The sequence below is a fragment of the Anomaloglossus baeobatrachus genome, chromosome 2 (genome assembly GCF_048569485.1).
Source record: "Anomaloglossus baeobatrachus isolate aAnoBae1 chromosome 2, aAnoBae1.hap1, whole genome shotgun sequence".
In the NCBI taxonomy this organism is placed as follows: Eukaryota; Metazoa; Chordata; class Amphibia; order Anura; family Aromobatidae; genus Anomaloglossus; species Anomaloglossus baeobatrachus.
In genome coordinates, this window is record NC_134354.1 from 427,643,603 (window position 1) to 427,671,523 (window position 27,921).

Here is a 27,921-nt window from a genome sequence, read left to right on the forward strand (position 1 = left end):
TGCACACGTTGCTTTTTTTTTGTTAGGCAGCGTTTTGTTTGACAAATATTTTTCAATCTTTGCCTCTAAAAAAAAAAAAGCAGCATATTCAATCTTTCTTCAGCGCTCTATTGGGAGACCCAGACGATTGGGGTATAGCTACTGCCTCCGGAGGCCACACAAAGCACTACACTAAAAAGTGCAAGGCCCCTCCCCTTCTGGCTATACCCCCCCGTGGTATCACGGGTTCTCCAGTTTTCAAGCTTTGTGCGAAGGAGGTCAGACATCCATGCATAGCTCCACAGATTTTAGTCAGCAGTAGCTGCTGACTATTTCGGATGGAAGAAAAGAGGGCCCATATAGGGCCCCCAGCATGCTCCCTTCTCACCCGTTGATGGTGTTGTAAGGTTGAGGTACCTATTGCTGGTACGGAGGCTGGAGCCCACATGCTGCTTTCCTTCCACATCCCCCTGGGGGGCTCTGAGGAAGTGGGATCCTGCCGGCCTCAAAGCTCTGACGCCGGGCTCCATCCACAGACCCATTTGAACCTGCTGGATACGGAGCTGGAGTACCGTTCAGGGACATGGCCCTGCACCATTACAGGTACTCTGTGTCCCCGTACACACAGGCACAGCACACTCCAGACTTGCTGGGTGTGCTAGTGCGCCGGGGACAGTAAAGGGTTACAGTCACTGCAGCTTGGCTGAGTGACTTTGTGTATTGGGAACTACCGCGCCGGACGCTCCGGGAGCGGCGGCGCGGCTGGGACTTGTAGTTCGCCGGGGACTGGGCGCCGACCGCGCTTTTACGGCGGCGGCGCTTATAAATCCAGTCCCCGGCTTCTGCGGCCTAGTGCCGCTTCGTTCCCGCCCCCTCCCTGTCACTCAGGGAAGGGGACAGACGCTGAGCAATCAGCAGCGCCGAGGGCTGGAGCCTTATTTACATGCTCCAGCCCTCTCACTGCACACTGTCGGACGCCGGATTCCCGCTCTGACTTGGGGCACGCCCACGGCCCGCCCCTCCTCACACGAGCTGGGGAAGACGCCGGCAGCCATTACTGCAGTCCGAGCTCGGACTTTCGGCAACCAGGCAGGACGGTGGCGACCATACACCCGCTTATAGGCGGGCGGTAAGCGGCACACATAGTGCTGACCCCAATATATACTGCAGTGTGTACATGTGTATTTTAACTGCATAGGTCGCTATATGCCCGCTTGGAGAGCGACACATCAGCAGCAGGAAAGCAGGTGTGCTAAGGCACAGGCTTTCTAGGCTGCTTGTATTGCACGTACTGAAGTGTTCATTTGTGTTTATGCTTGTATGCTATACACTGCACTGTACAGTCGCTAGTCTTAGCTATATTCTCCTGGAATGGCTAGACTACAGCAGCAGAAAACCAAGGGTGCTGGGGCACAGGTTTTTTTCTATGCTGCTTGTATTGCATGGGCTGCAGTGTGCATTTGTACTTGTGCTTGTATGCTATACATTGCACTGTATGGTCACTCTTCTGGGCTATATTCCCCTAGATGACTAGTCTACAGCAGCAGAAGAGCAGAGGTGCCAGGGCACAGGCTTCTATGCTGCTTGTATTGCTTGTGCTGCAGTGTTCATTTGTACTTTATGCTTGTATGCTATACATTGCACTGTACGGTCACCAATCTTGGCTATATACTTCTAGATGGCTAGTCGGCAGCGGCAAAAAAGCAACACAGATTTTCAGTGCTGTTTTTACTACATGGGATGCTGTTCATGACACCGTCCCATTGTGTGCATGCTCCCCTGTAGCACTTCGTCTGCCGGGGTCTCTAGCACTTCGTCTGCCGGGGTCTCTACTAGTCGTGGCCAAAGAAACCACCTGTCATCCCTGTCCAAGGACAGGGACGGAGTTGCAGTTTCGACAGATATATTGTCATAAGATAGAGACTTGCAGTCCAGACAGGCCATGGGCAATCTTCCTGACCAACCTCATTTGGAACGGGGGGGTCCCAGGAGGACTCTCTGTATGATAAGGCAGCTCTCCAGGACTTTGATCCTGACATCGCTATCAATCCGGATACACCGGATGGTAACGCCATACGGAATGATCCTATAGCGTCCATCAATGGAAGGTTGGATCTTTCTCCCTCAGCTCCCCCAGTGGAGGAGTCAGCTTCACAGCAGGAGAAGTCCCTTTTCAGTATCTCAAACGGATATTGAGTATTTTTCTGGCCACGCTGACTTCAGAGAAGCAGTCCAGAAACACCACGCTTACCAGATAAGCGTCTTCTCCAAACGTTTTTAAGATACACGTTATCCCTTTTCCCCTGACGTGGTCAAGCGCTGGACCCAGGGTCCAAAGGTGGATTCTCCAATCTCCAGGCTTGCGTCTAGAGCCATAGTTGCACTGGAGATGGGGCTTCACTTAAAGATGCCATTCACAGACAGATGGACTCTGGTTGAAATCTGTCTAGGAGGCTATCGGCGTGTCGGTTGCTCCGGCATTCACAGCCGTATAGGCAACCTAACCTTTTCAGCTGTTCTTGCGCAGCTGGCCTTGAGCACATGTACATCTGTACCGCAGAGGCGTCCGTAACTCCGCAATGTCTGCACTGCGACTTACCCTATTAATGCTGTCCTAAAAGTACAGTCGAGGTTTCGGTCCTTCCCAAGCTCGGGCAGGTCCCAATTGTCCTCGTGCAAAAGGGCTACAAAACCTCAGACGGGCTCAGATTCCGGCCGGGCTCAATCACGCCCAAGGAAGGCAGCCGGAGGAACCGCTACCAAGGCGGTCTCCTCATGACTCTCAGCTCTCTCTCTCTCTCCGCATCCGCGGTTGATGGCAGACTCCCCCGCCTTTGGCGACATTTAGCTGCCACAGGTCACAGACCGGTGGGTGACGGACATTGTGCTCACGTGCACAGGACAGTGTTCTGTTCTCGTCCTCCGACTCCATTCTTCAGAACGGCCCCACCTCCCCACCGAGCAGATGCCCTGCTGCAGGCGGTGGACGCTCTAAGAGCAGAAGGAGTGGTGATCCCTGTCCCCCCTCAGGAACGAGGGCGAGGGTTTGTACTCCAATCTCTTTGTGGCTCCAAAAAAGGACGGCTCCTTCCGTCCTGTTCTGGACCTAAAACTGCTCAATAAGCATGCGAACGCCAGGCGGTTCCGGATGGAATCCCTCCGATCCGTCATTACCTCAATGTCTCGAGGAGACTTCCTTGCCTCAACAGACATCAAAGATGCCTATCTCCACGTGCCAATTGCTACGGAGCACCAACGTTTTCTACGTTTTGTGATAGGAGACGACCATCTTCAGTTCGTAGCTCTGCCATTCGGTCTGGCGACAGCCCCACGGGTGTTCACCAAGGTCATGGCAGCAGTGGTAGCAGTCTTGCACTCTCAGGGACACCCGGTGATCCCTTACTTGGACGATCTACTCGTCAAAGCACCCTCCCTCGAGGCATGACAACGCAGCCTGAATGTTACGCTGGAGACTCTCCAGACTTTCGGGTGGATCATCAATTTGGCAAGGTCAAATCGGTCACCGACTCAATCACTAACGTATCTCGGCATGGAGTTCACACTCTATCAGCGATAGTGAAGCTTCCGCTGAACAAGCAGCGTTCACTGCAAACAGAGGTGCAGTCTCTCCTTCAAGGCCAGTCGCACCCCTTAAGGCGTCTCATGCACTTCCTAGGGAAGATGGTGGCAGCCATGGAGGCAGTTCCCTTTGCGCAGTTTCATCTGCGCCAACTGCAAGGGGACATTCTCCGCCAATGGGACGGGCAGTCAACCTCCCTGGACAGGAAAGTCTCCCTTTCCCAGACGGCCAAGGACTCTCTGCAATGGTGGCTTATTCCCACCTCATTGTCACAGTGAAGATCCTTCCTACCCCCATCCTGGGCAGTGGTCACGACAGATACGAGTCTGTCAGGGTGGGGAGCAGTTTGTCTCCGCCACAGGGCTCAGGGGACGTGGACTCAGCAGGAGTCCACCCTTCAGATCAATGTTCTGGAAATCGGGGCAGGGTATCTTACCCTACTAGCTTTCCAGCAGTGGCTAGAAAGAGAGCAGATCCGAATCCAGTCGGACAACTCCACAGCGGTGGCATACATCAACCACCAAGGAGGGACGCGCAGTCGGCAAGCCTTCCAGGAAGTCCGGCGAATCCTCATGTGGGTGGAGGACACAGCATCCACCATATCCGCAGTTCACATCCCGGGCGTAGAAAACTGGGAAGCAGACTTCCTCAGTCGCCAGGGTATGGACGCAGGGGAATGGTCCCTTCACCCGGACGTGTTTCAGGAAATCTGTCGCCGCTGGGGGGTGCCGGACGTCGACCTAATGGCGTCTCGGCACAACAACAAGGTCCCGGCATTTATGGCACGATCGCGCGATCACAGAGCTCTGGCGGCAGACGCCTTAGTGCAAGATTGGTCGCAGTTCCGGCTCACATATGTGTTTCCACCTCTGGCACTCTTGCCCAGAGTACTGCGCAAAAAATCAGATCCGATTGCAGCCGCGTCATACTCGTCGCCCCAGACTGGCCGAGGAGATCGTGGTACCCGGATCTGTGGCATCTCACGGTCGGCCGACCGTGGTCACTACCAGGCTGGCCAGACTTACTGTCCCAAGGGCCGTTTTTCCATCGGAATTCTGCGGCCCTGAACCTGACTGTGTGGCCATTGAGTCCTGGATCCTAGCGTCTTCAGGATTATCCCAAGGGGTCGTTGCCACCATGAAACAGGCTAGGAAGTCCACCTGTGCTAAGATCTACCACAGAACGTGGAAGATTTTCTTAACCTGGTGCTCGGCTCAGGGAGTTTCTCCCTGGCCATTTGCATTGCCTACTTTTCTTTCCTTCCTGCAATCGGGGTTAGAAAAGGGCTTGTCGCTCGGCTTCCTTAAGGGGGAAGTCTCGGCACTATCCGTGTTTTTTCAGAAGCGTCTAGCACGTCTTTCTAAGGTGCGCACGTTCCTACAGGGGGTCTGTCATATCGTACCCCCGTACAAGCGGCCGTTAGATCCATGGGATCTCAACAGGGTATTAGTTGCTCTCCAGAAGCCGCCTTTCGAGCCTCTGAAGGAAGTTTCCTTTCTCGCCTGTCACAGAAGGTGGCGTTTCTCGTTGCGATCACATCGCTTCGGCGAGTGTCTGAGCTGGCAGCTCTGTCATCCAAGGCTCCCTTCCTGGTGTTCCACCAGGACAAGGTAGTGCTGCGCCCCATTCCGGAGTTTCTCCCTAAGGTCGTATCCTCATTTCATCTTAATCAGGATATATCCTTGCCTTCCTTTTGTCCTCATCCGGTTCACCGGTATGAAAAGGACTTACGTTTGTTAGATCTGGTGAGAGCACTCAGACTCTACATTTCCCGCACGGCGCCCATGCGCCGTTCCGATGCACTTTTTGTCCTTGTCGCTGGTCCGCGCAAGGGGTTGCAGGCTTCTAAAGCCACCCTGGCTCGATGGATCAAAGAACCAATTCTAGAGGCCTACCGTTCTGCGGGGCTTCCGGTTCCTTCAGGGCTAAAAGCCCACTCAACCAGAGCCGTGGGTGCGTCCTGGGTATTACGACACCAGGCTTCGGCTCAACAAGTGTACCAGGCAGCTACCTGGTCCAGTCTGCACACTTTCACCAAGCATTATCAGGTGCAAACCTATGCTTCGGCGGATGCCAGCTTAGGTAGAAGAGTCCTGCAGGCGGCAGTGACACCCCCGTAGGGGAGGGCTGTTTTGCAGCCCTAACATGAGGTATTTCTTTACCCACCCAGGGACAGCTTTTGGACGTCCCAATCGTCTGGGTCTCCCAATAGAGCGCTGAAGAAGAAGGGAATTTTGTTACTTACCGTAAATTCCTTTTCTTCTAGCTCTTATTGGGAGACCCAGCACCCGCCCTGTTGTCCTTCGGGATGTTTTTGTTGTTTGCGGGTACACATGTTGTTCATGTTGAACGGTTTTTCAGTTCTCCGATGTTACTCGGAGTTAATTTGTTTAAACCAGTTATTGGCTTTCCTCCTTCTTGCTTTGGCACTAAAACTGGAGAACCCGTGATACCACGGGGGGGTATAGCCAGAAGGGGAGGGGCCTTGCACTTTTTAGTGTAGTGCTTTGTGTGGCCTCCGGAGGCAGTAGCTATACCCCAATCGTCTGGGTCTCCCAATAAGAGCTAGAAGAAAAGGAATTTACGGTAAGTAACAAAATTCCCTTCTTTTGCGTTTTGGTCACGTTTTGTCACCCATTGAAATGAATGAGGTGTGTCAAAACGCAACCAAAATGTTAGCTGTGCGTTTGCACTGCGTTTTCGTTGCCTTTTAGATGCTTTTTTGTCAACAAAAACACAGGTCATTAACTTTTCTTCATTCTTCTGAAAGTGCTGGCTGTTTATTAGACTCATATTCACTGCTTCCCCCGCCCACCGGCGCCTATGATTGGTTGCAGTCAGACGCCCCCACGCTGAGTGACAGCTGTCTGACTGCAACCAATCACAGCCGCAGGTGGGCGGGTCTATATCGTACAGTAAAATAATTACAAAAAAAAATCCACGGCATGCGGTTTCCCTCAATTTTGATTGCTAGCCAAGATAAAGCCTCACAGCTTGGAGCTGGTATTCTCAGGCTGGGGAGACCCGCGTTATTGGGAGCCCCAATCCTAAAAATATCAGCCAGCAGCCTCCTGGAATTGCTGCATCCATTACATCCATTAGACGCGACAGTCCCAGGACTTTATCCGACTCATCCTGATTGCACTGGTGCGGTGGCAATAGGGTAATAAGGAGTTAATGGCAGCCCATAGCTGCCTCTAAGTCCTAGCTTAGTGATGGCAGGCATCTGAGTCACCCCTCTCATCACTGATCTGTAAGTCAAAGTACATAAACACGAACACCAAAAAATATTTTATTTGAAATAAGACATAAAAGCCACCCTCTTTCACCACTTTATTAACCCCCCAAACACCCCTCCAGGTCCGACGTAATCCACACGAGATCCGTCGACACTTCAGCACTGCTACTCATACCAAGTGCCATAGAAGACTGCCCACTGTCAGCTACACGCAACAACTGAAGTGAGTCACGCTATCAGCGGTGACGTCACTCAGGTTAGCCACAGCTGGAGTCCCCCACCCGTGACAGCAAATCACCTGAGTGACTGAAGTGAGCCGCTTGATCAGCGATGCCATCACTCAGTTGATTTCTAGTCACAGCTGGAGTCCTTCACCTGTGCCCACAAATTAGGTCGAGACACAGAGACAGAGCCGCGCGCCAAGAATGAACTCTGGTGAACCTCTGACGTCACAACGGAGGGCCCCGGACTACTGCCTGAGTTCATTCTCATTGAGCGGCTCTGTCTGCTGTCAGCGGGAAGTTATGCTCTATGTTGCTCGCTGTGACAGGACAGGAATGTACAGTGCCTACAAGTAGTATTCAACCCCCTGCAGATTTAGCAGGTTTACACATTCAGAATTAACTTGGCATTGTGAGTATTAAGAAGTATTTCAGGCACAAAGAACAATGAGCTTCACATGGTTGGATTAATTATCTCTCTTTCCAGCCTTTTCTGACTAATTAAGACCCTCCCCAAACTTGTGAACAGCACTCATACTTGGTCAACATGGGAAAGACAAAGGAGCATTCCAAGGCCATCAGAGACAAGATCGTGGAGGGTCACAAGGCTGGCAAGGGGTACAAAACCCTTTCCAAGGAGTTGGGCCTACCTGTCTCCACTGTTGGGAGCATCATTCGGAAGTGGAAGGCTTATGGAACTACTGTTAGCCTTCCACGGCCTGGACAGCCTTTGAAAGTTTCCACCCGTGCCGAGGCCAGGCTTGTCCGAAGAGTCAAGGCTAACCCAAGGACAACAAGGAAGGAGCTCCGGGAAGATCTCATGGCAGTGGGGACATTGGTTTCAGTCAATACCATAAGTAACGTACTCCACCGCAATGGTCTCCGTTCCAGACGAACCCGTAAGGTACCTTTACTTTCAAAGCGTCATGTCAAGGCTCGTCTACAGTTTGCTCATGATCACTTGGAGGACTCTGAGACAGACTGGTTCAAGGTTCTCTGGTCTGATGAGACCAAGATTGAGATCTTTGGTGCCAACCACACACGTGACGTTTGGAGACTGGATGGCACTGCATACGACCCCAAGAATACCATCCCTACAGTCAAGCATGGTGGTGGCAGCATCATGCTGTGGGGCTGTTTCTCAGCCAAGGTGCCTGGCCATCTGGTCCGCATCCATGGGAAGATGGATAGCACGGCCTACCTGGAGATTTTGGCCAAGAACCTCCACTCCTCCATCAAGGATCTTAAGATGGGTCGTCATTTCATCTTCCAACAAGACAACGACCCAAAGCACACAGCCAAGAAAACCAAGGCCTGGTTCAAGAGGGAAAAAATCAAGGTGTTGCAGTGGCCTAGTCAGTCTCCTGACCTTAACCCAATTGAAAACTTGTGGAAGGAGCTCAAGATTAAAGTCCACATGAGACACCCAAAGAACCTAGATAACTTGGAGAAGATCTGCATGGAGGAGTGGGCCAAGATAACTCCAGAGACCTGTGGCGGCCTGATCAGGTCTTATAAAAGACGATTATTAGCTGTAATTGCAAACAAGGGTTATTCCACAAAATATTAAACCTAGGGGTTGAATAATAATTGACCCACACTTTTATGTTGAAAATTTATTAAAATTTAACTGAGCAACATAACTTGTTGGTTTGTAAGATTTATGCATCTGTTAATAAATCCTGCTCTTGTTTGAAGTTTGCAGGCTCTAACTTATTTGCATCTTATCAAACCTGCTAAATCTGCAGGGGGTTGAATACTACTTGTAGGCACTGTAGCAGAGCATTGAAAACGCATGCATTTTCACCGTGGGGATTGTTTTTGTGTTTGTTTGTTTGTTTTTTTTGTCAACACCGTTGTCAAGTCTGCCAGAGGATGCATTTTTTTTTTTGTTAAATCAAGAACGCAGCGTGCAGACATACCTTTAGTGTCTTTGACGTTCGAAAACAAGAATTTGTATCGTGTATATTGATTGAACTGTCATTATACAGGGGATAACAAAACAAGTTTGTTTTATTGTGCAGGTTTTCCAAGTACGGAAGGTAATAGGAGCTCATACGGGGAATATATTTGCCATGAAAGTGCTTAAAAAGGTAAGTTCTGCATCTGTACACACACAATATGTTGCGTCTCGCTGTTTTGTTTTAGCCTGTTGCAGATGCCCCTTTTTCTTCAGCGCTCTATTGGGAGACCCAGACGATTGGGGTATAGCTGCTGCCCTCTGGAGGCCACACAAAGCACTACACTAAAAAGTGCAAGGCCCCTCCCCCTCTGGCTATACCCCCCCGTGGTATCACGGGTTCTCCAGTTTTAGCTTTGTGTGCGAAGGAGGTCAGACATCCACGCATAGCTCCACAGATTTTAGTCAGCAGTAGCTGCTGACTATTTCGGATGGAAGAAAAGAGGACACATATAGTGTCCCCAGCATGCTCCCTTCTCACCCCTGGATGGTGTTGTAAGGTTGAGGTACCTATTGCTGGTACGGAGGCTGGAGCCCACATGCTGTTTTCCTTCCACATCCCCCTGAGGGGCTCTGTGGAAGTGGGATCCTGCCGGCCTCAAAGCTCTGATGCCGGGCTCCATCCACAGACCCATTTGAACCTGCTGGATACGGAGCTGGAGTACCGTTCAGGGACATGGCCCTGCACCATTACAGGTACTCTGTGTCCCCGTACACACAGGCACAGCACACTCCAGACTTGCTGGGTGTGCTAGTGCGCCGGGGACAGTAAAGGGTTACAGTCACTGCAGCCTTGCTGAGTGACTTTGTGTTTTGGGAACTACCGCGCCGGACGCTCCGGGAGCGGCGGCGCGGCTGGGACTTGTAGTTCGCCGGGGACTGGGCGCCGACCGCGCTTTTACGGCGGCGGCGCTTATAACTCCAGTCCCCGGCTTCTGCGGCCTAGTGCCGCTTCGTTCCCGCCCCCTCCCTGTCACTCAGGGAAGGGGACAGGCGCTGAGCAATCAGCAGCGCCGAGGGCTGGAGCCTTTTTACATGCTCCAGCCCTCTCACTGCACACTGTCGGGCGCCGGATTCCCGCTCTGCCTTGGGGGCACGCCCACGGCCCGCCCCTCCTCACACGAGCTGGGGAAGAAGCCGGCAGCCATTACAGAGCTCGGGGCACCAAGGCAGGACAGTGGCGTTCATACACCCGCTTATAGGCGGGCGGTAAGGGCACACATAGTGCTGACCACAATAGATATGCAGTGTATACATGTGTTGTTTTTAACTGCATAGGTCGCTATATGCCCGCTTGGGGAGCGACTCATCAGCAGCAGGAAAGCAGGTGTGCTAAAGCACAGGCTTTCTAGGCTGCTTGTTTTGCACGACTGAGGTGTTCATTTGTGTTTATGCTGATATGCTATACCTTGCACTGTACAGTCGCTAGTCTTAGCTATATTCTTCTGGAATGGCTAGACTACAGCAGCAGAAAACCAAGGGTGCTGGGGCACAGGTTTTTTTCTATGCTGCTTGTATTGCAGGGGCTGCAGTGTGCATTTGTACTTGTGCTTGTATGCTATACATAGCACTGTATGGTCACTCTTCTGGGCCATATTCCCCGAGATGACTAGTCTACAGCAGCAGAAGAGCAGAGGTGCCAGGGCACAGGCTTCTATGCTGCTTGGATTGCATGTGCTGCAGTGTTCATTTGTACTTGTGCTTGTATGCTATACATTGCACTGTAGGGTCACTCTTCTGGGCTATATTCCCCTAGATGACTAGTATACAGCAGCAGAAGAGCAGGGGTGCCAGGGCACAGGCTTCTATGCTGCTTGTATTGCTTGTGCTGCAGTGGTCTTTTGTACTTTATGCCTGTATGCTATACATTGCAATGTACGGTCACCAATCTTGGCTATATACTTCTAGATAGCTAGTCGGCAGTGGCAAAAAAGCAACACAGTTTTCAGTGCTGTTTTTACTACATGGGATGCTGTTCATGACACCGTCCCATTGTGTGCATGCTCCCCTGTAGCACGTCGTCTGCCGGGGTCTCTAGCACTTCGTCTGCCGGGGCTCTACTAGTTGTGGCCAAAGAAACCTCCTGTCAACCCTGTCCATGGACAGGGACGGAGTAGTCATAATTTAGAGACTTGCACCCATGGGCAATCTACTTGAACAAAAGGCAGCTCTTCAGGGCTTTGATACTGACATCGCTCTCAATCCGGATACACCGGGTGGTAACGCCATACGGAATGATCCTATACCGTCCACCAATGGAAGGTTGGATCTTCCTCCCTCAGCTCCCCCAGTGGAGATAGGAGACGAACAGGAGAAGTTCCTTTTCAGTGTCTCACGCAGATATTGAGTATTTTTCTGGCCACGCTGACTTCAGAGAAGCAGTCCAGGAACACCACGCTTACCAGATAAGCGTCTTCTCCAAACGTTTTTAGGATACACGTTATCCCTTTTTTCCCCTGACGTGGTCAGCGCTGGACCCAGGGTCCAAAGGTGGATTCTCCAATCTCCAGGCTTGCATATAGAGCCATAGTTGCACTGGAGATGGGGCTTCACTTAAAGATGCCATTCACAGACAGATGGACTCTGGTTGAAATCTGTCTAGGAGGCTATCGGCGTGTCGGTTGCTCCGGCATTCACAGCCGTATAGGCAACCTAACCTTTTCAGCGGTTCTTGCGCAGCTGGCCTTGAGCACATGTACATCTGTACCGCAGAGGCGTCCGTAACTCCGCAATGTCTGCACTGCGACTTACCCTATTAATGCTGTCCTAAAGTACAGTCGAGGTTTCGGTCCTTCCCAAGCTCGGGCAGGTCCCAATTGTCCTCGTGCAAAAGGGCTACAAAACCTCAGACGGGCTCAGATTCCGGCCGGGCTCAATCACGCCCAAAGAAGGCAGCCGGAGGAACCGCTACCAAGGCGGTCTCCTCATGACTCTCAGCTCTCTCCCTCTCTCCGCATCCGCGGTTGATGGCAGACTCCCCCGCCTTTGGCGACATTTAGCTGCCACAGGTCACAGACCGGTGGGTGACGGACATTGTGCTCACGTGCACAGGACAGTGTTCTGTTCTCCTCCTCCGACTCCATTCTTCAGAACGGCCCCACCTCTCCACCGAGCAGATGCCCTGCTGCAGGCGGTGGACGCTCTAAGAGCAGAAGGAGTGGTGATCCCTGTCCCCCCTCAGGAACGAGGGCGAGGGTTTGTACTCCAATCTCTTTGTGGCTCCAAAAATGGACGGTTCCTTCCGTCCTGTTCTGGTTCTGAAACTGCTCAACGAGCATGCGAACGCCAGGCGGTTCCGGATGGGATCCCTCCGATCCGTCATTGCCTCAATGTCTCAAGGAGACTTCCTTGCCTCAACAGACATCAAAGATGCCTATCTCCACGTGCCAATTGCTACGGAGCACCAACGTTTTCTACGTTTTGTGATAGGAGACGAACATCTTCTGTTCGTAGCTCTGCCATTCAGTCTGGCGACAGCCCCACGGGTGGGCACCAAGGTCATGGCAGCAGTGGTAGCAGTCTTGCACTCTCACGGAGTGATTCCGTACTTGGACGATCTACTCGTCAAAGCAACCTCCCTCGAGGCATGCCAACGCAGCCTGAATGTTACGCTGGAGACTCTCCAGACTTTCGGGTGGATCATCAATTTGGCAAGGTCAAATCTGTCTCCGACTCAATCACTAACGTATCTCGGCATGGAGTTTCATACTCTATCAGCCATAGTGAAGCTTCCGCTGAACCAGCAGCGTTCACTGTGGTCAGAGGTGCAGTCTCTCCTTCAAGGCCAGTCGCACCCCTTAAGGCGCCTCATGCACTTCCTAAGGAAGATGGTGGCAGCCATCGAGGCAGTTCTCTTTGCGCAGTTTCATCTGCGCCAACGGCAATCGGACATTCTCCGCAAATGGGATGGGCAGTCAACCTCCCTGGACGGGAAGTCTCCCTTTCCCTGACGGCCGAGGACTCTCTGCAATAGTGGCTTATTCCCACCTCATTGCCATAGCCCCCATCCTGGGCAGTGGTCACGACAGATACGAGTCTGTCAGGGTGGGGAGCAGTTTGTCTCCGCCACATGGCTCAGGGGACGTGGACTCAGCAGGAGTCCACCCTTCAGTTCGATGTGCTGGAAATCGGGGCAGGGTATCTTACCCTATTAGCTTTCCAAAAGTGGCTAGAAGGGAGCAGATCCGAATCCAGTCGGACATCTCCACAGCGGTGGCATACATCAACCACCAAGGAGGGACACGCAGTCAGCAGCCTTCCAGGAAGTCCGGCGAATTCTCATGTGGGTGGAGGACACAGCATCCACCATATCCGCAGTTCACATCTCGGGCGTAGAAAATTGGGAAGCAGGCTTCCTCAGTCGCCAGGGCATGGACGCGGGGGAATGGTCCCTTCACCCGGACGTGTTTCAGGAAATCTGTTGCCGCTGGGGGGGGGCCGGACGTCGACCTAATGGCGTCTCGGCACACCAACAAGGTCCCGGCATTTATGGCACGATCGCGCGATCACAGAGCTCTGGCGGCAGACGCCTTAGTGCAAGATTGGTCGCAGTTCCGGCTCACATATGTGTTTCCACCTCTGGCACTCTTGCCCAGAGTACTGCGCAAAAATCAGATCCGATTGCAGCCGCGTCATACTCGTCGCACCAGACTGGCCGAGGAGATCGTGGTACCCGGATCTGTGGCATCTCACGGTCGGCCGACCGGGGTCACTACCAGACCGACCAGACTTACTGTCTCAAGGGCCGTTTTCTCCATCGGAATTCTGCGGCCCTGAACCTGACTGTGTGGCTTGTGTGTCCTGGATCCTAGCGTCTTCAGGATTATCCCAAGGGGTCGTTGCCACCATGAGACAGGCTAGGAAGCCCACGTCTGCTAAGATCTACCACAGAACGTGGAAGGTTTTCTTAATCTGGTGCTCTACTCAGGGAGTGTCTCCCTGGCCATTTGCATTGCCTATCTTTCTTTCCTTCCTACAATAGGAGTTAGAAAAGGGCTTGTCGCTAGACTCCCTCAAAGGGCAAGTCTCAGCACTATCCGTGTTCTTTCAGAAGCGTCTAGCACGTCTTTCTAAGGTGCGCACGTTCCCGCAGGGGGTTTGTCATATCGTACCCCCGTACAAGGGGCCGTTGGATCCATGGGATCTGAACAGGGTTCTAGTTGCTCTCCAGAAGCCGCCTTTCGAGCCTCTGAAGGAAGTTTCTTTTTCTCGCCTGTCACAGAAGGTGGCGTTTCTCGTTGTGATCACATCGCTTCGGCGAGTGTCTGAGCTGGCAGCTCTGTCATCCAAGGCTCTCTTCCTGGTGTTTTCACCAGGACAAGGTAGTGCTGCGCATCATTCCGGAGTTTCTCCCTAAGGTAGTATCCTCGTTTCATCTTAATCAGGATATCTCCTTACCGTCCTTTTGCACTCATCCGGTTCACCGGTATGAGAATGATTTACGTTTGCTAGATCTGGTGAGAGCACTCAGAATCTACATTTCACGCACGGCGCCCGTACGCCGTTCCGATGCCCTTGTCGCTGGTACGCGCAAGAGGTTGCAGGCTTCTAAAGCCACCCTGGCTTGATGGATCAAAGAACCAATTCTGGAAGCCTACCGTTTTGCAGGGCTTCCGGTTCTTTCAGGGCTGAAAGCCCATTCAACCAGAGCCGTGAGTGCGTCCTGGGCGCTACGACACCAGGCTTCGGCTCAACAGGTGTGCCAGGCAACTACCTGGTCGAGTCTGCACACTTTCACCAAACATTTTCAGGTGCATACCTATGCTTCGGCGGATGCCAGCTTAGGTAGAAGAGTCCGGCGGGCGGCAGTGACATCCCCGTAGGGGAGGGCTGTTTTGCAGCTCTAACATGAGGTATCTCTTTACCCACCCAGGGACAGCTTTTGGACGTCCCAATCGTCTGGGTCTCCCAATAGAGCGCTGAAGAAGAAGGGAATTTTGTTACTTACCGTAAATTCCTTTTCTTCTAGCTCTTATTGGGAGACCCAGCACCCGCCCTGTTGTCCTTCGGGATTTCTTGGTTGTTTGCGGGTACACATGTTGTTCATGTTGAACGGTTTTTCAGTTCTCCGACGTTATTCGGAGTTAATTTGTTTAAACCAGTTATTGGCTTCCTCCTTCTTGCTTTGGCACTAAAACTGGAGAACCCGTGATACCACGGGGGGGTATAGCCAGAGGGGGAGGGGCCTTGCACTTTTTAGTGTAGTGCTTTGTGTGGCCTCCAGAGGGCAGCAGCTATACCCCAATCGTCTGGGTCTCCCAATAAGAGCTAGAAGAAAAGGAATTTACGGTAAGTAACAAAATTCCCTTCTTTAATAAGGTTAATCAATGAGGAATGGCATTAGAAGCAGTTTCCTTTTATCCATTCTCTGAATTCTTTGATGGATCATATTTATGTGCATTGTCTTCCCATACTTCCCACTAAGTACGGCTATGTGCACACGCTGCGTTTTTTTGATGCTGCGTTTTTGTGCGTTTTTGGCCGCTAAAAACGCACCCGCAGCAAAAAACGCGGCAAAAAAGGCATGCGTTTTTACCGTGATTTGGTGTGTTTTTGGCTGCGTTTTGCTGCGTTTTTGATCTCTGCATTTTTCCAATGCATTGCATGGAGGGGAAAACGCAAAAAACGCAGGAAAGAATTGACATGTCCATTTTTTTTTTTTTTTTTTTTTAAGCTCAAAAACGCAGCTAAAAAGAAGCTGGGGAAGCAAAGTCATGCAGTTTTGAGGCCAAAAACGCACCCGAAAAATGCGCAAAAACGCCGCAGAAAACGCACTGTGTGAACTTGCCCTACAAGTGTTTCTAGATCTTGTACTTGATAAATGAGTGACAGAGGTACGCGGTAATAGGGAAGCTAGAGATATATCAGTGCAATCATCTTCTCCATTGACGGGGGTGTCACATGTAGACAGCCGTCCATATACCCTCTCAGGATCCTTCTCTGAGACAGACTGAAACCTGCACTTAGTGAGCGGCTTATTTCGTCTCAAATTTGAGCCATCTTTGTACTACCTGAAATGACCACCATGTAATATTACATTTCCGCTGCAGCAACTACTGTAGGGGGCACCAGCTTTTCTTTATCGTTCCTTTGGGAGACCCAGACCATGGGTGTTTAGCTTCTGCCTCCGGAGGACACATAAAGTACTACACTTAAAAGTGTAGCTCCTCCCTCTGATCTTATACACCCCCTGGTGAGCAGACCCAGTTTATCGCTTTGTGTTCAGGAGGCATACATCCACACATGCATTCTCATATGATTTTTTCCTTTTTGGAATGAGATTGAAGAAGTGCGGGTACACGTCTGGACCCCCGGCATGTCCCTTCTCACCCCACTGTGTCGGCGGTGTTGTAAGGTTGATTTCCGAGGCTGGAGCCTTACATGCCGTGCTCCTTCACCATCCCTCCTGGGCTCTGGCTTGAAGTGGGAGCCAGCACGGTCTCCATGCCTGGCAGGAGACCGGTCTCCATCCGCAGCCCTTCAGGACCCTGCTGGATCGGAGCACTCATCCCCAGGGACCTGGCCCTGCGTCTCAGCAGCTAAGTACCTGAGACATTTATATATTGGAGGTCCCTGTGCTTTATTGTTTGGGGAGAGTGTGCTTACTGTATTTATTGGCATTTCCGGCGGGTTCTCTAGCTGTCGCCCGAGAACCGCGCCGATGGTGCCTGCGCGTCGGCCTCGCCGCTCAAATTTAGGCCCCGGCTTTGCCGGAGACCTAGTTTCTGTTCACTGCCCTCGCATGTCACTCATGCAGAGGGACAGGCTCGGCTCCTCCCGGCGGCCGTTCTGCACAGGGGAGGGACACTCCCCACTGCTGTGCGTGTCTCCTCCCCTGTAGGTCTCTATGGCCCTCCAGATCCCGCTCTCCAAGCCAAGTCCCGCCCCCTCTCTACGCTCCGGCGGCCATTTTCTCACAGAGTTCACTCGGCGCTGGTCTGCACACTGCATCCCTGCTGAAGTGCTGTGCTTGGGGGTCCGGGCTTCGGGATCTGGAGGGCACACAACACCGCTCCAGCGGTCTGGTAAGCCACAACCGGTCTCTGGTTGTGGACCTCTGTATATACTCTCTGGGGTTCATTCTCTTGCAGAGCCCCCACTCCAGCAGCATGTCTCACACGAGGAGCAAGGCTCCAAAGCTTTATACTATATGCGCTGCATGTAAGCTCCTGCTGCCTGAACCGAGCACCTATCCACATTGTGATGTCTGCTCTAACTTGGCGGTGCCACAGCCTGGAGTCTCACCCCCAGTGGTCTCTCAGGCTGCTCCTGCACCTGTGGCTGAACCCCAGGCTTGGGTAGAATCTTTTTCTAGGTCTATCTCCCAGTCTTTTGCGGAGTCCATGGGACTTCTGTCCAGGACTTTGATGAATATGCATCAGCCCCCTTCACAGGGTGCCTCTACTGCTAAGGGTCCCTTAGGACCGGAGCTCACAGAGGATTCATCATCAGGGCCCAGACCCCGTCCTCCTAAGAGGAGACGCAGGGTTTCCTCTCCCTCCTCCTCTCGCGGCTCTGATTCAAGAGCTGACTCGCAGGATGAGGAGGATGCCTTTACAGGGGGCTCGGAGGCTAACTCCATGTACCCCATTGATCTGTCCGAAACTGACTCAGATCTTAGTGACTTGATTGCTTCCATTAATTCTGTACTGGATCTCAATCTGCCAGTATCAGAGGAGCAACCCTCTCTGGCAGAAAAGCACCAGTTTACCTCGCCTAAGTGAGCAGAGTGTGTTCTTTAACCATTCCAGTTTTCAGGCCGCTGTGACCAAGCCCAGGGCCTGTCCTGACAAACGCTTCCCAAAGCGTGGTTCTGATGACCGTTTTCCCTTTCCACCTGAGGTGGTCAAGGAGTGGGCTCACTCCCCAAAGGTAGACCCCCCCCCCGGTGTCTAGGCTCTCAGCCCGGACCGTTGTCGGTGGCTGATGGCACCTCCCTTAAGGATTCCATTGACCGTCAGATTGACCTTCTGGCCAAATCTGTGTATGAAGCGGCGGGGGCCGCGTTTTCCCCGACTTTTGCAGCAGTGTGGGCTCTCAAAGCCATCTCTGCTTCTCTAGAGGAGATGCATTCCCTCACCAGGGAATCTATGCCCGAAATGGTTGCCTTAACTTCTCAAGCTTCAGTTTTTTCATTTTATGCCATGTCTGCCATGCTGGAGGCTTCTCACCGCTCTGCGGTGGCTTCGGCTAATTCCCTCGTTATCCGCAGGATCTTGTGGCTTCGAGAGTGGAAGTCAGATGCTTCTTCAAAGAAGTACCTTGCTGGGCTCCCTTTTGCTGGGTCCCGGCTGTTCGGAGAACAGCTGGATGAAATTAAGGAAGCTACTGGCGAGAAGAGTACTTCCATGCCACAAACCAAAACCAGGAAACCTGCCCAGGGTAGGAATCAGTCGAGCGAGGTTTCGCTCCTTTCGTTCCTCCAACTGGTTGTCCTCTAAGCCCTCGGCCTCGTCCGTTAACTCAGCCAAGGACCAGAAATCCAACTGGCGCCCAAAAGCGCGTCCACAGAAGACCGCAGTAGGTTCTGCCACTAAGGCAGCCTCCTCGTGACTCTCTGCCCGCTCCGGCGACGTCCTTAGTCGGTGGCAGGCTCTCCGACTTTGGTGACGCTTGGTTTCAACACGTCTCCGATCAGTGGGTGAGAGATGTCATCTCCCACGGCTAAAGGATAGAATTCTCTTCCAGCCCGCCAAACAGATTTTTTTCTCTCAACTCCCCCTTGCTCCAAGGCCGCCGCCTTCTCACAGGCCGTGGCAGCCTTGCAGGCCAACGGAGTTATTGTACCAGTTCCCGCCCGGGAACGGTTCAGAGGTTTCTACTCAAATCTCTTCCTAGTTCCCAAAAAGGACGGTACCTTCCGGCCCATCCTGGATCTCAAGCTTCTCAAGAAGCATGTTCAGGTGCGGCATTTTCGCATGGAGTCTCTGCGGTCAGTCATTGCCTCAATGACCCAAGGGGATTTCCTGGCATCCATCGACATCAGAGATGCCTATCTGCATGTGCCATTTGCAGTTTCACACCAGCGTTGGCTACGTTTTGCAATAGGAGAAGATCATTTCCAATTCGTGGCTCTCCCCTTCGGGTTAGCCACGGCCCCTTGGGTATTCACCAAGGTCATGGCAGCAGTGATTGCGGTTCTGCACCTCCAGGGGTTGGCAGTAATTCCTTACCTGGACGACCTTCTAGTCAAGGCTTCATCCAGCGCAGACTGTCAGCGGAGTGTCTCGCCACTCTAGCCCAATTCGGGTAGCTTGTCAATCTTCCCAAATCCACTCTGACTCCGACCCAGAGTCTCACGTACCTAGGGATGCAGTTCGAGACTTTGCCGGCACTTGTGAAGTTGCCCTTAGTCAAACAGCAGTCACTCCAGCTAGCGGTGCGCTCTCTGCTGAGGCCCCGCCGTTATACCCTCAGGCGTCTGATGCAGGTGCTGGGTCAAATGGTGGCGTCCATGGAGGCTGTTCCCTTTGCCCAGTTCCATCTGCGTCCTCTGCAGCTGGACATTCTCCGCTGTTGGGACAAGCGGCCTTCCTCCTTACACAGGTTAGTGGCTCTGTCGCCACGGACCAGGAGCTCCCTTCAGTGGTGGCTTCGGCCCCTCTCTCTGTCTCAGGGACGCTCCTTCCTGGCCCCGTCCTGGGTGATTCTCACCACGGATGCCAGTCTATCCGGCTGGGGAGCGGTATGTTTTCCACCACAGAGCGCAGGGCACTTGGACTCCATCCGAGTCAGCCCTTTCAATCAATGTGCTGGAAACCAGAGCCGTGCTTCTAGCTCTCCTAGCTTTTTTTTATCGTTCCTTATGGGAGACCCAAACCACGGGTGTATAGCTTCTGCCTCCGGAGGACACACAAAGTACTACACTCAAACGTGTAGCTCCTCCCTCCGGGCTATATACACCCCCTGGATGACAATCTAACCAGTTCAATGCTTTGTGTCACACACTTGCATTCTCTGATATTTTTTTTTCATTTTTATTTTAATTTTAAAGATTTGGAAGAAAAGCGGGTCCAGTCTGGACTCCCGGCATGTCCCTTCACACCCCACTCTGTCGGCGGTGCTGTTAAGGTTGACTTTATAAGGCTGGAGCCTTCACATGCCGCGCTCCTTCACATCCTCTGAGAGGCTCTGGTTTGAAGTGGGAGCCGTCACGGTCCTCTCTGCTTGCAGGAGACCGGTCTCCATCCACAGCCCTGTCTGGTTTCTGCTGGAAGGAGCGTTCACCCCCCCTCAGGGACTGGCCCTGCGTCTCAAAGCTAAGTATTGAGACATTTTTCAGGGGTCCCGGGTACTTTTATTAGGGGGACAGTATGTGTTTTATCGTTACTGTAAATTCCGGCCGGTTCTGGGGGTTTCCCCTGAGAACCGCGCCGAAGGTGCCTGCTCGTCGGCCGCATTTTAAAATCTAGGCCCCGGCTTCAGTTTGGGCCTAGTTTCGGTTTCGGCTTCTCTGCATGTCATGCATACAGCGCCGCCCACCGCCCGGCCAGCAGAGGGGAGGGCACTCCTCTCTGGGGAGATGTTCCCTCCCCTGTATCTCTCCCTGGCCCTCCGTTTTCCCGCTCTTGGGCTGATACACGCCCCCCCTCCTCCTTCCAGCGCCATTTTCTCAGCGTTCTTACACTGGACGGCGCTGGATGCTGCAGCTGCTGCTGTTTAGGAAGGCTGGGGCTTTGAGCTGTGGAATCCGGAGGGCACACAGAGAGCGGGCTGGTAAGCCACAACCTTCGGTTGTGGGCTTTTATTACACTCTCAGGGCATTCTACAGGAGTGTATTCTTGCTGCAGAGCTTCCACCTCAGCAGCATGTCTGTCACCCGAAGCAAGGCTGCAAACATGTACGCTATATGCACTGCTTGTAAGCTCATTCTGCCAGAGCCAAGCACATACCCACATTGTGATGCCTGTGCTAATATGGTTGTGTCTCAGCCTGGAGCCTCCTCAGGGGTCCCTCCGGCTGCTCCGGCCCCGGTGGCTGAACCCCCGGCTTGGGTAGCTTCCTTTTCACAAGCTATTTCCCAGTCTTTTGCCGACTCCATGGGGCAGCTGTCCCGGACACTGCTGACCATGCATCAGCCCCCTTCTCATGGTGCCTCTGCTGCTCCGAGCTCTGCAGAGCTCTCAGAGCATGTCCTAGGACCCCGTCCCCCTAAACGGAGACGCAGGGACCCTTCTCCTTCCTCGTCCCACGGCTCTGATTCACGAGCCGAGGTGCAGGGCGAGGAGGATTCGTTTACTGTGGGCTCAGACGCTACCTCTATGTACCCCATTGACTTGTCTGAGGGTGATGCGGATGTTAGTGACTTGATTGCGTCCATTAACTCCGTACTGAACCTCAACCCACAAGAGTCAGAGGAACAACCCTCTCTGGTAGAGATACACCAGTTTACCTCACCTAAGAGAGCTAGGAGTATGTTTTTTAACCACTCCAGCTTTCACACCACTGTTACCAAGCCCAGGGCCTGTCCTGACAAACGTTTTCCGAAGCGTAGTTCAGATGACCGTTTTCCTTTTCCACCAGAGGTGGTTAAGGAATGGGCCCAGTCCCCAAAGGTAGACCCTCCGGTGTCCAGAATCTCAGCCCGCACAGTCGTAGCTGTGGCTGATGGCACTTCTCTTAAGGATCCCACTGACCGCCAGGTTGACCTTCTGGCCAAGTCTGTATATGAGGCAGCAGGAGCCTCGTTCTCCCCGTCTTTTGCGGCAGTGTGGGCTCTTAAGGCAGTCTCTGCCTCTCTGGCGGAGATACATTCCCTCACCAGGGACTCTATTCCTGAGACGGATGCCTTAACTTCTCAAGCTTCGGCTTTTGCATCCTACGCCATGTCTGCCATCCTGGAGGCTTCTCACCGCACGGCGGTGGCCTCCGCTAACTCCCTCGCGATCCGCAGGATCTTGTGGCTTCGAGAGTGGAAAGCAGACGCTTCCTCTAAGAAGTACCTTGCGAGTCTCCCTTTTGCTGGGTCCCGGCTGTTTGGGGAACAGCTGGATGACATAATTAAGGAAGCTACTGGCGGGAAGAGTACTTCCTTGCCACAAACTAAAGCCAAGAAACCTGTCCAGGGCAGGAACCAATTGAGGTTTCGTTCCTTTCGTTCCTCTAACTGGTCATCCTCTAAGCCCTCGACCTCGTCCACTACCGCAGCCAAGGATCGTAAATCCAACTGGCGCGCAAAGCCGCGTCCTCAAAAGACCGGAGGAGCCGCTGCCACTAAGGCAGCCTCCTCGTGACTATCTGGCTGCGCCAGCAACGTCCTTGGTCGGTGGCAGGCTCTCCCACTTTGGCGACGTGTGGTTTCAACACGTCTCCGATAGTGGGTGCGGGATATCATCTCCCACGGCTACAGGATAGAATTTTCTTCCAGCCCGCCAAACAGATTTTTTCTGTCCACCCCCCCCCTGCTCCAAAGCCGCCGCCTTCTCTCAGGCCGTGGCATCCCTGCAGGCCAACGGTGTAATTGTTCCGGTTCCCGCCCGGGAACGGTTCAGCGGTTTCTACTCAAACCTCTTTCTAGTCCCCAAAAAGGACGGTTCCTTCCGGCCCATCCTGGATCTCAAGCTTCTCAACAAGCATGTTCAGGTGCGGCACTTTCGCATGGAATCTCTGAGATCGGTCATTGCCTCAATGACCCAAGGAGATTTTCTGGCATCCATCGACATCAGAGATGCCTATCTGCATGTGCCTATTGCGGTTTCACACCAGCGTTGGCTACGCTTTGCAATCGGAGAGGAACATTTCCAATTCGTGGCTCTCCCCTTCGGCTTAGCCACGGCCCCTCGAGTATTCACCAAGGTCATGGCAGCAGTGGTTGCGGTCCTGCACCTCCAGGGGTTGGCAGTGATTCCTTACCTGGACGACCTTCTAGTCAAGGCCTCATCCAGTGCAGACTGCCAGCGGAGTGTCTCTCTCACTCTCGCCACGCTAGTTCAGTTCGGGTGGCTTGTCAACCTGCCCAAGTCCACTCTGACCCCGACCCAGGTGCTTTTGTACCTAGGGATGCAATTCGAGACTCTGCCGGCACTTGTCAAGTTGCCCTTAGTCAAACAGCAGTCCCTTCGTCTGGCGGTGCGCTCTCTGCTGAGGCACCGCCGTCATTCCATCAGACACCTCATGCAGGTGCTGGGTCAGATGGTGGCGTCAATGGAAGCGGTTCCCTTTGCCCAGTTCCATCTGCGTCCCCTGCAGCTGGACATTCTCCGCTGTTGGGACAAGCGGATCTCTTCCTTGCACAGGCTGGTGGCTCTGTCGTCACAGACCAGGAGCTCCCTTCAGTGGTGGCTTCGGCCCCTCTCTCTGTCACAGGGACGCTCCTTCCTGACTCCGTCCTGGGTGATCCTCACCACGGATGCCAGCCTCTCCGGTTGGGGAGCAGTATTTCTCCATCACCGAGCACAGGGCACTTGGACTCCGTCCTAATCAGCCCTCTCGATCAATGTGCTGGAGATCAGAGCTGTGTTTCTAGCTCTCCTAGCCTTTCACCACCTGTTGGCGGGCAGGCACATTCGAGTTCAGTCGGACAACGCGACAGCGGTTGCCTACATCAATCACCAGGGCGGGACTCACAGCCGTCTGGCGATGTTGGAGGTTCAACGAATCCTCCAGTGGACGGAGGACTCCAAGTCCACCATATCTGCAGTCCACATCCCAGGCGTGGAAAACTGGGAGGCCGATTACCTCAGCCGTCAAACCATGGACAGCGGCGAGTGGGCCCTGCATCCGTCAGTGTTCAGATCAATCTGCCGCAAGTGGGGCACTCCGGAAGTGGATCTAATGGCATCCCGGCACAACAACAAGGTTCCGGTTTACGTGGCTCGCTCCCACGATCCTCAAGCCTTCGCAGCAGACGCACTGGTTCAAGATTGGTCTCAGTTCCGTCTGGCCTATGTGTTTCCCCCTCTAGCGCTCTTGCCCAGGGTTCTGCGCAAGATCAGAATGGAGGGCCGTCGAGTCATACTCATTGCTCCGGACTGGCCCAGGCGAGCTTGGTACCCAGACCTGCTCCGTCTGTCCATAGAGGTGCCGTGGCATCTCCCGGACCGCCCAGACCTTCTCTCTCAAGGTCCGTTCTTCCGCCAGAATTCTGCGGCTCTCAGATTGACGGCTTGGCTCTTGAGTCCTGGATCCTGACGGCTTCAGGCATTCCCTCTGAGGTCATCTCCACCATGACTCAGGCTCGGAAGTCTTCCTCGGCCAAGATTTACCACAGGACTTGGAGGATTTTCCTGTCCTGGTGTCGCTCTTCCGACCATGCTCCTTGGCCGTTCTCCTTGCCGACCATCCTGTCTTTTCTACAGTCCGGTCTACAGCTAGGACTGTCCCTCAATTCCCTCAAGGGACAGGTGTCGGCTCTGTCGGTGTTGTTCCAGCGGCGTATCGCCCGACTGGCTCAGGTGCGCACCTTCATGCAGGGCGCATCTCACATCATTCCTCCTTACCGGCGGCCCTTGGATCCCTGGGACCTTAATCTGGTCCTCACGGCCTTACAGAAACCCCCCTTTGAGCCTCTCAGGGAGGTTCCCTTGTTTAGACTTTCACAGAAAGTTGTTTTTCTAGTAGCCATAACTTCTCTCAGGAGAGTTTCTGATTTGGCTGCGCTCTCTTCGGAATCCCCCTTTTCTTCGGCGCTCCATTGGGAGACCCAGACGATTGGTGTATAGCACTGCCTCCGGAGGCCACACAAAGCAATTACACTAAAAAGTGTAAGGCCCCTCCCCTTCTGGCTATACACCCCCAGTGGGATCACTGGCTCACCAGTTTTCTGCTTTGTGCGAAGGAGGTCAGACATCCACGCATAGCTCCACTGTTTAGTCAGCAGTAGCTGCTGACTATGTCGGATGGAAGAAAAGAGGGCCCATATGGGGCCCCCAGCATGCTCCCTTCTTACCCCACTTGTGGTTTGTAAGGTTGAGGTACCCATTGCGGGTACAGAGGCTGGAGCCCACATGCTGTTTTCCTTCCCCATCCCCCTGAGGGGCTCTGAGGAAGTGGGATCTTACCGGCCCCCAAGCCCTGAGGCCGGGCTCCATCCACAGACCCAGTGAACCTGCTGGATACGGAGCTGGGTACCGTTCAGGGACAAGGCCCTGCAACTTTCAGGTACTCTGTGTCCCCGTACAGACAGGCACGCACACGCCAGACTTGCTGGGTGTGTTAGTGCGCCGGGGACAGTAGCGCTGCACGCTGGGGTTTGAGTCACAGCAGCTTAGCTGTGTGACTTCATATGCTGGGAACTACCGCGCCGGCCACTCTCGGAGCGGCGGCGCGGCTGGGACTTGTAGTGCGCCGGGGACTTAGCGCCGACCGCGCTTTTACGGCGGCGGCGCTTATAAATTTAGTCCCCGGCTTTTGCGGCCTAGCTCCGCTTCGTTCCCGCCCCCTCCCTGTCACTCAGGGAATGGGACAGACGCTGTGCAATCGTCAGCGCCGAGGGCTGGAGCCTTATTTACATGCTCCAGCCCTCTCACTAGGCACAGTGGGACGCAGGTTTCCCGCTTTTGGTCTGAGCACGCCCAGGGCCCGCCCCCCCTCCACAGGACGCCGGCAGCCATTCCTGCATGCAGTCTGGCTGGAGGACGGACACAGGCTCTGGGAGACCCAGACTAGGGATTTCTGGCGACCACACACCCGCGTTTAGCGGGCGGTAAGCAGCACATTAGTGCTGGCCCCACTAGTGCCACAGTGTTGTATTGGTGTACTTTTTCCTGTACCAGATATATATATATATATACTGCACTGTACGGTCGCTTCTTGGCTGTATACCCCTATATTGCTCTGAGGAGACAGCAACATGTCATCCACAAAACGCAAGGGTGCCAAGGCACGGGCGGTATACACTGCTTGTACAGCATGTGGGGCTAATCTACCAGCAGGCTCCAACGACTCTCATTGTATGCAATGTTCAGTCCCAGTGGCACTTCGGCAGCCAGAGTCTATGGTGGTGGTAGCCCAGGCAGAGACGCCTGTGAACCCTGCCCCGGTGACGGGGACAGAATTTGCAGTCTTTGCTGATAAAATGTCTGTGACTATGACAAAAATCCTGGAGACCTTGCAGTCCAGGACAGTTGCTCAGACCATGGACACTGCTGTGTCTATGTTCCCCGGTCCCCCTCAGTTGGAACTAATCCGTACTTCAAGGGGGTCCCAGGCATCACAGGCTGAGGGCTCTGACTCTGATGACAGTCCCAGGCCGCCTAAGCGAACTCGCTGGGAGAGACCCTCCACGTCATCACGCGGGTCAGGGTCTCAGCGAGAAGGGTCTCTATATGATGAGACAGAGGTGGGTGATCAGGAGTCTGGTCCTGACACCGCACTCAATTTGGATACGCCAGATGGTGACGCCATGGTAAATGACCTTATAGCGGCCATCAATAGGTTGTTGGATATTTCTCCCCCAGCCCCTTCAGCAGAGGAGGCAGCTGCCCAGCAGGAGAAATTCCATTTTCTGTATCCCAAGCGTAAATTGAGTACTTTTCTGGACCACTCTGACTTCAGAGAATCAATCCAGAAACACCATGCTTATCCGGACAAGCGTTTTTCCAAACGTCTGAAGGATACACGTTATCCCTTTCCCCCTGACGTGGTCAAGCGCTGGACCCAGTGTCCAAAAGTGGACCCTCCAATATCCAGGCTTGCAGCTAGATCCATAGTTGCAGTGGAGGATGGGGCTTCACTTAAAGATGCCAATGACAGACAGATGGACCTTTGGTTGAAATCTGTCTATGAAGCTATTGGCGCGTCGTTTGCTCCAGCATTCGCGGCCGTGTGGGCGCTCCAAGCTATTTCAGCTGGTCTGGCACAGGTGGACTCTCTCATACGTCCAGCAGTGCCGCAAGTGGCGTCCTTAACTACGCAAATGACTGCGTTTGCGACCTACGCTATCAATGCGGTACTAGACTCTACGAGCCGTACCTCAATGGCATCCGCCAACTCTGTAGTTTTGCGCAGAGCCTTGTGGTTAAAAGAATGGAAAGCAGATTCTGCTTCTAAAAAATGTTTAACCAGCTTGCCATTATCTGGAGACAGACTGTTTGGTGAGCAATTGGCGGAAATCATTAAACAGTCCAAAGGTAAGGACTCTTCCTTACCCCAGCCCAGATCAAACAAACCTCAACAGAGGAAGTGGCAGTCAAAGTTTCGGTCCTTTCGAGGCTCGGGCAAGCCCCAATTCTCCTCGTCCAAAGGGACTCAGAAAGAGCAAAGGAGCTCTGATTCCTGGCGGACTCACTCACGCCCCAAGAAAGCAACCGGAGGTACCGCTTCCAAGGCGGCTGCCTCATGACTTTCGGCCGCCTCCCTCCGCATCCTCGGTCGGTGGCAGGCTCTCCCGCTTTTGCGACATTTGGCTGCCACAGGTCAAAGACCGGTGGGTAACAGACATTTTGTCTCACGGGTACAGGATAGAGTTCAGTTCTCGGCCTCCGCCTCGGTTCTTCAGAACTTCCCCACATCCCGACCGAGCAGATGCCCTTCTGCAGGCGGTGCATTCTCTAAGAGCAGAAGGAGTGGTGGTCCCTGTTCCTCTTCGGGAACGAGGACAAGGTTTTTACTCCAATCTCTTTGTGGTGCCAAAAAAGGACGGCTCATTCCGTCCTGTTCTGGACCTAAAACTGCTCAACAAGCATGTGAACGCCAGGCGGTTCCGGATGGAATCCCTCCGCTCAGTCATTGCCTCAATGTCTCAAGGAGATTTTCTAGCATCAATAGACATCAAAGATGCTTATCTCCACGTGCCGATTGCTACAGAGCACCAACGCTTTCTACGCTTCGTGATAGGAGACGACCATCTTCAGTTCGTAGCTCTGCCATTTGGTCTGGCGACAGCCCCACGGGTGTTCACCAAGGTCATGGCGGCAGTGGTAGCAGTCTTGCACTCTCAGGGACACTCTGTGATCCCTTACTTGGACGATCTACTTGTCAAGGCACCCTCTCAGGAGGCATGCCA

General features: G+C 53.4%; 1 protein-coding gene across 1 annotated transcript in view; it reads left to right on the forward strand.

The window, feature by feature from the left end:
* Nucleotides 1–27,921, forward strand: part of RPS6KB1 (ribosomal protein S6 kinase B1) — a 176,001-nt gene that overhangs the window by 14,112 nt on the left and 133,968 nt on the right. The window contains exon 4 of the mRNA XM_075336232.1: nucleotides 9,043–9,111. Coding sequence (XP_075192347.1) covers nucleotides 9,043–9,111 — 69 coding nt within the window. The remainder of the gene's footprint in view (nucleotides 1–9,042; nucleotides 9,112–27,921) is intronic.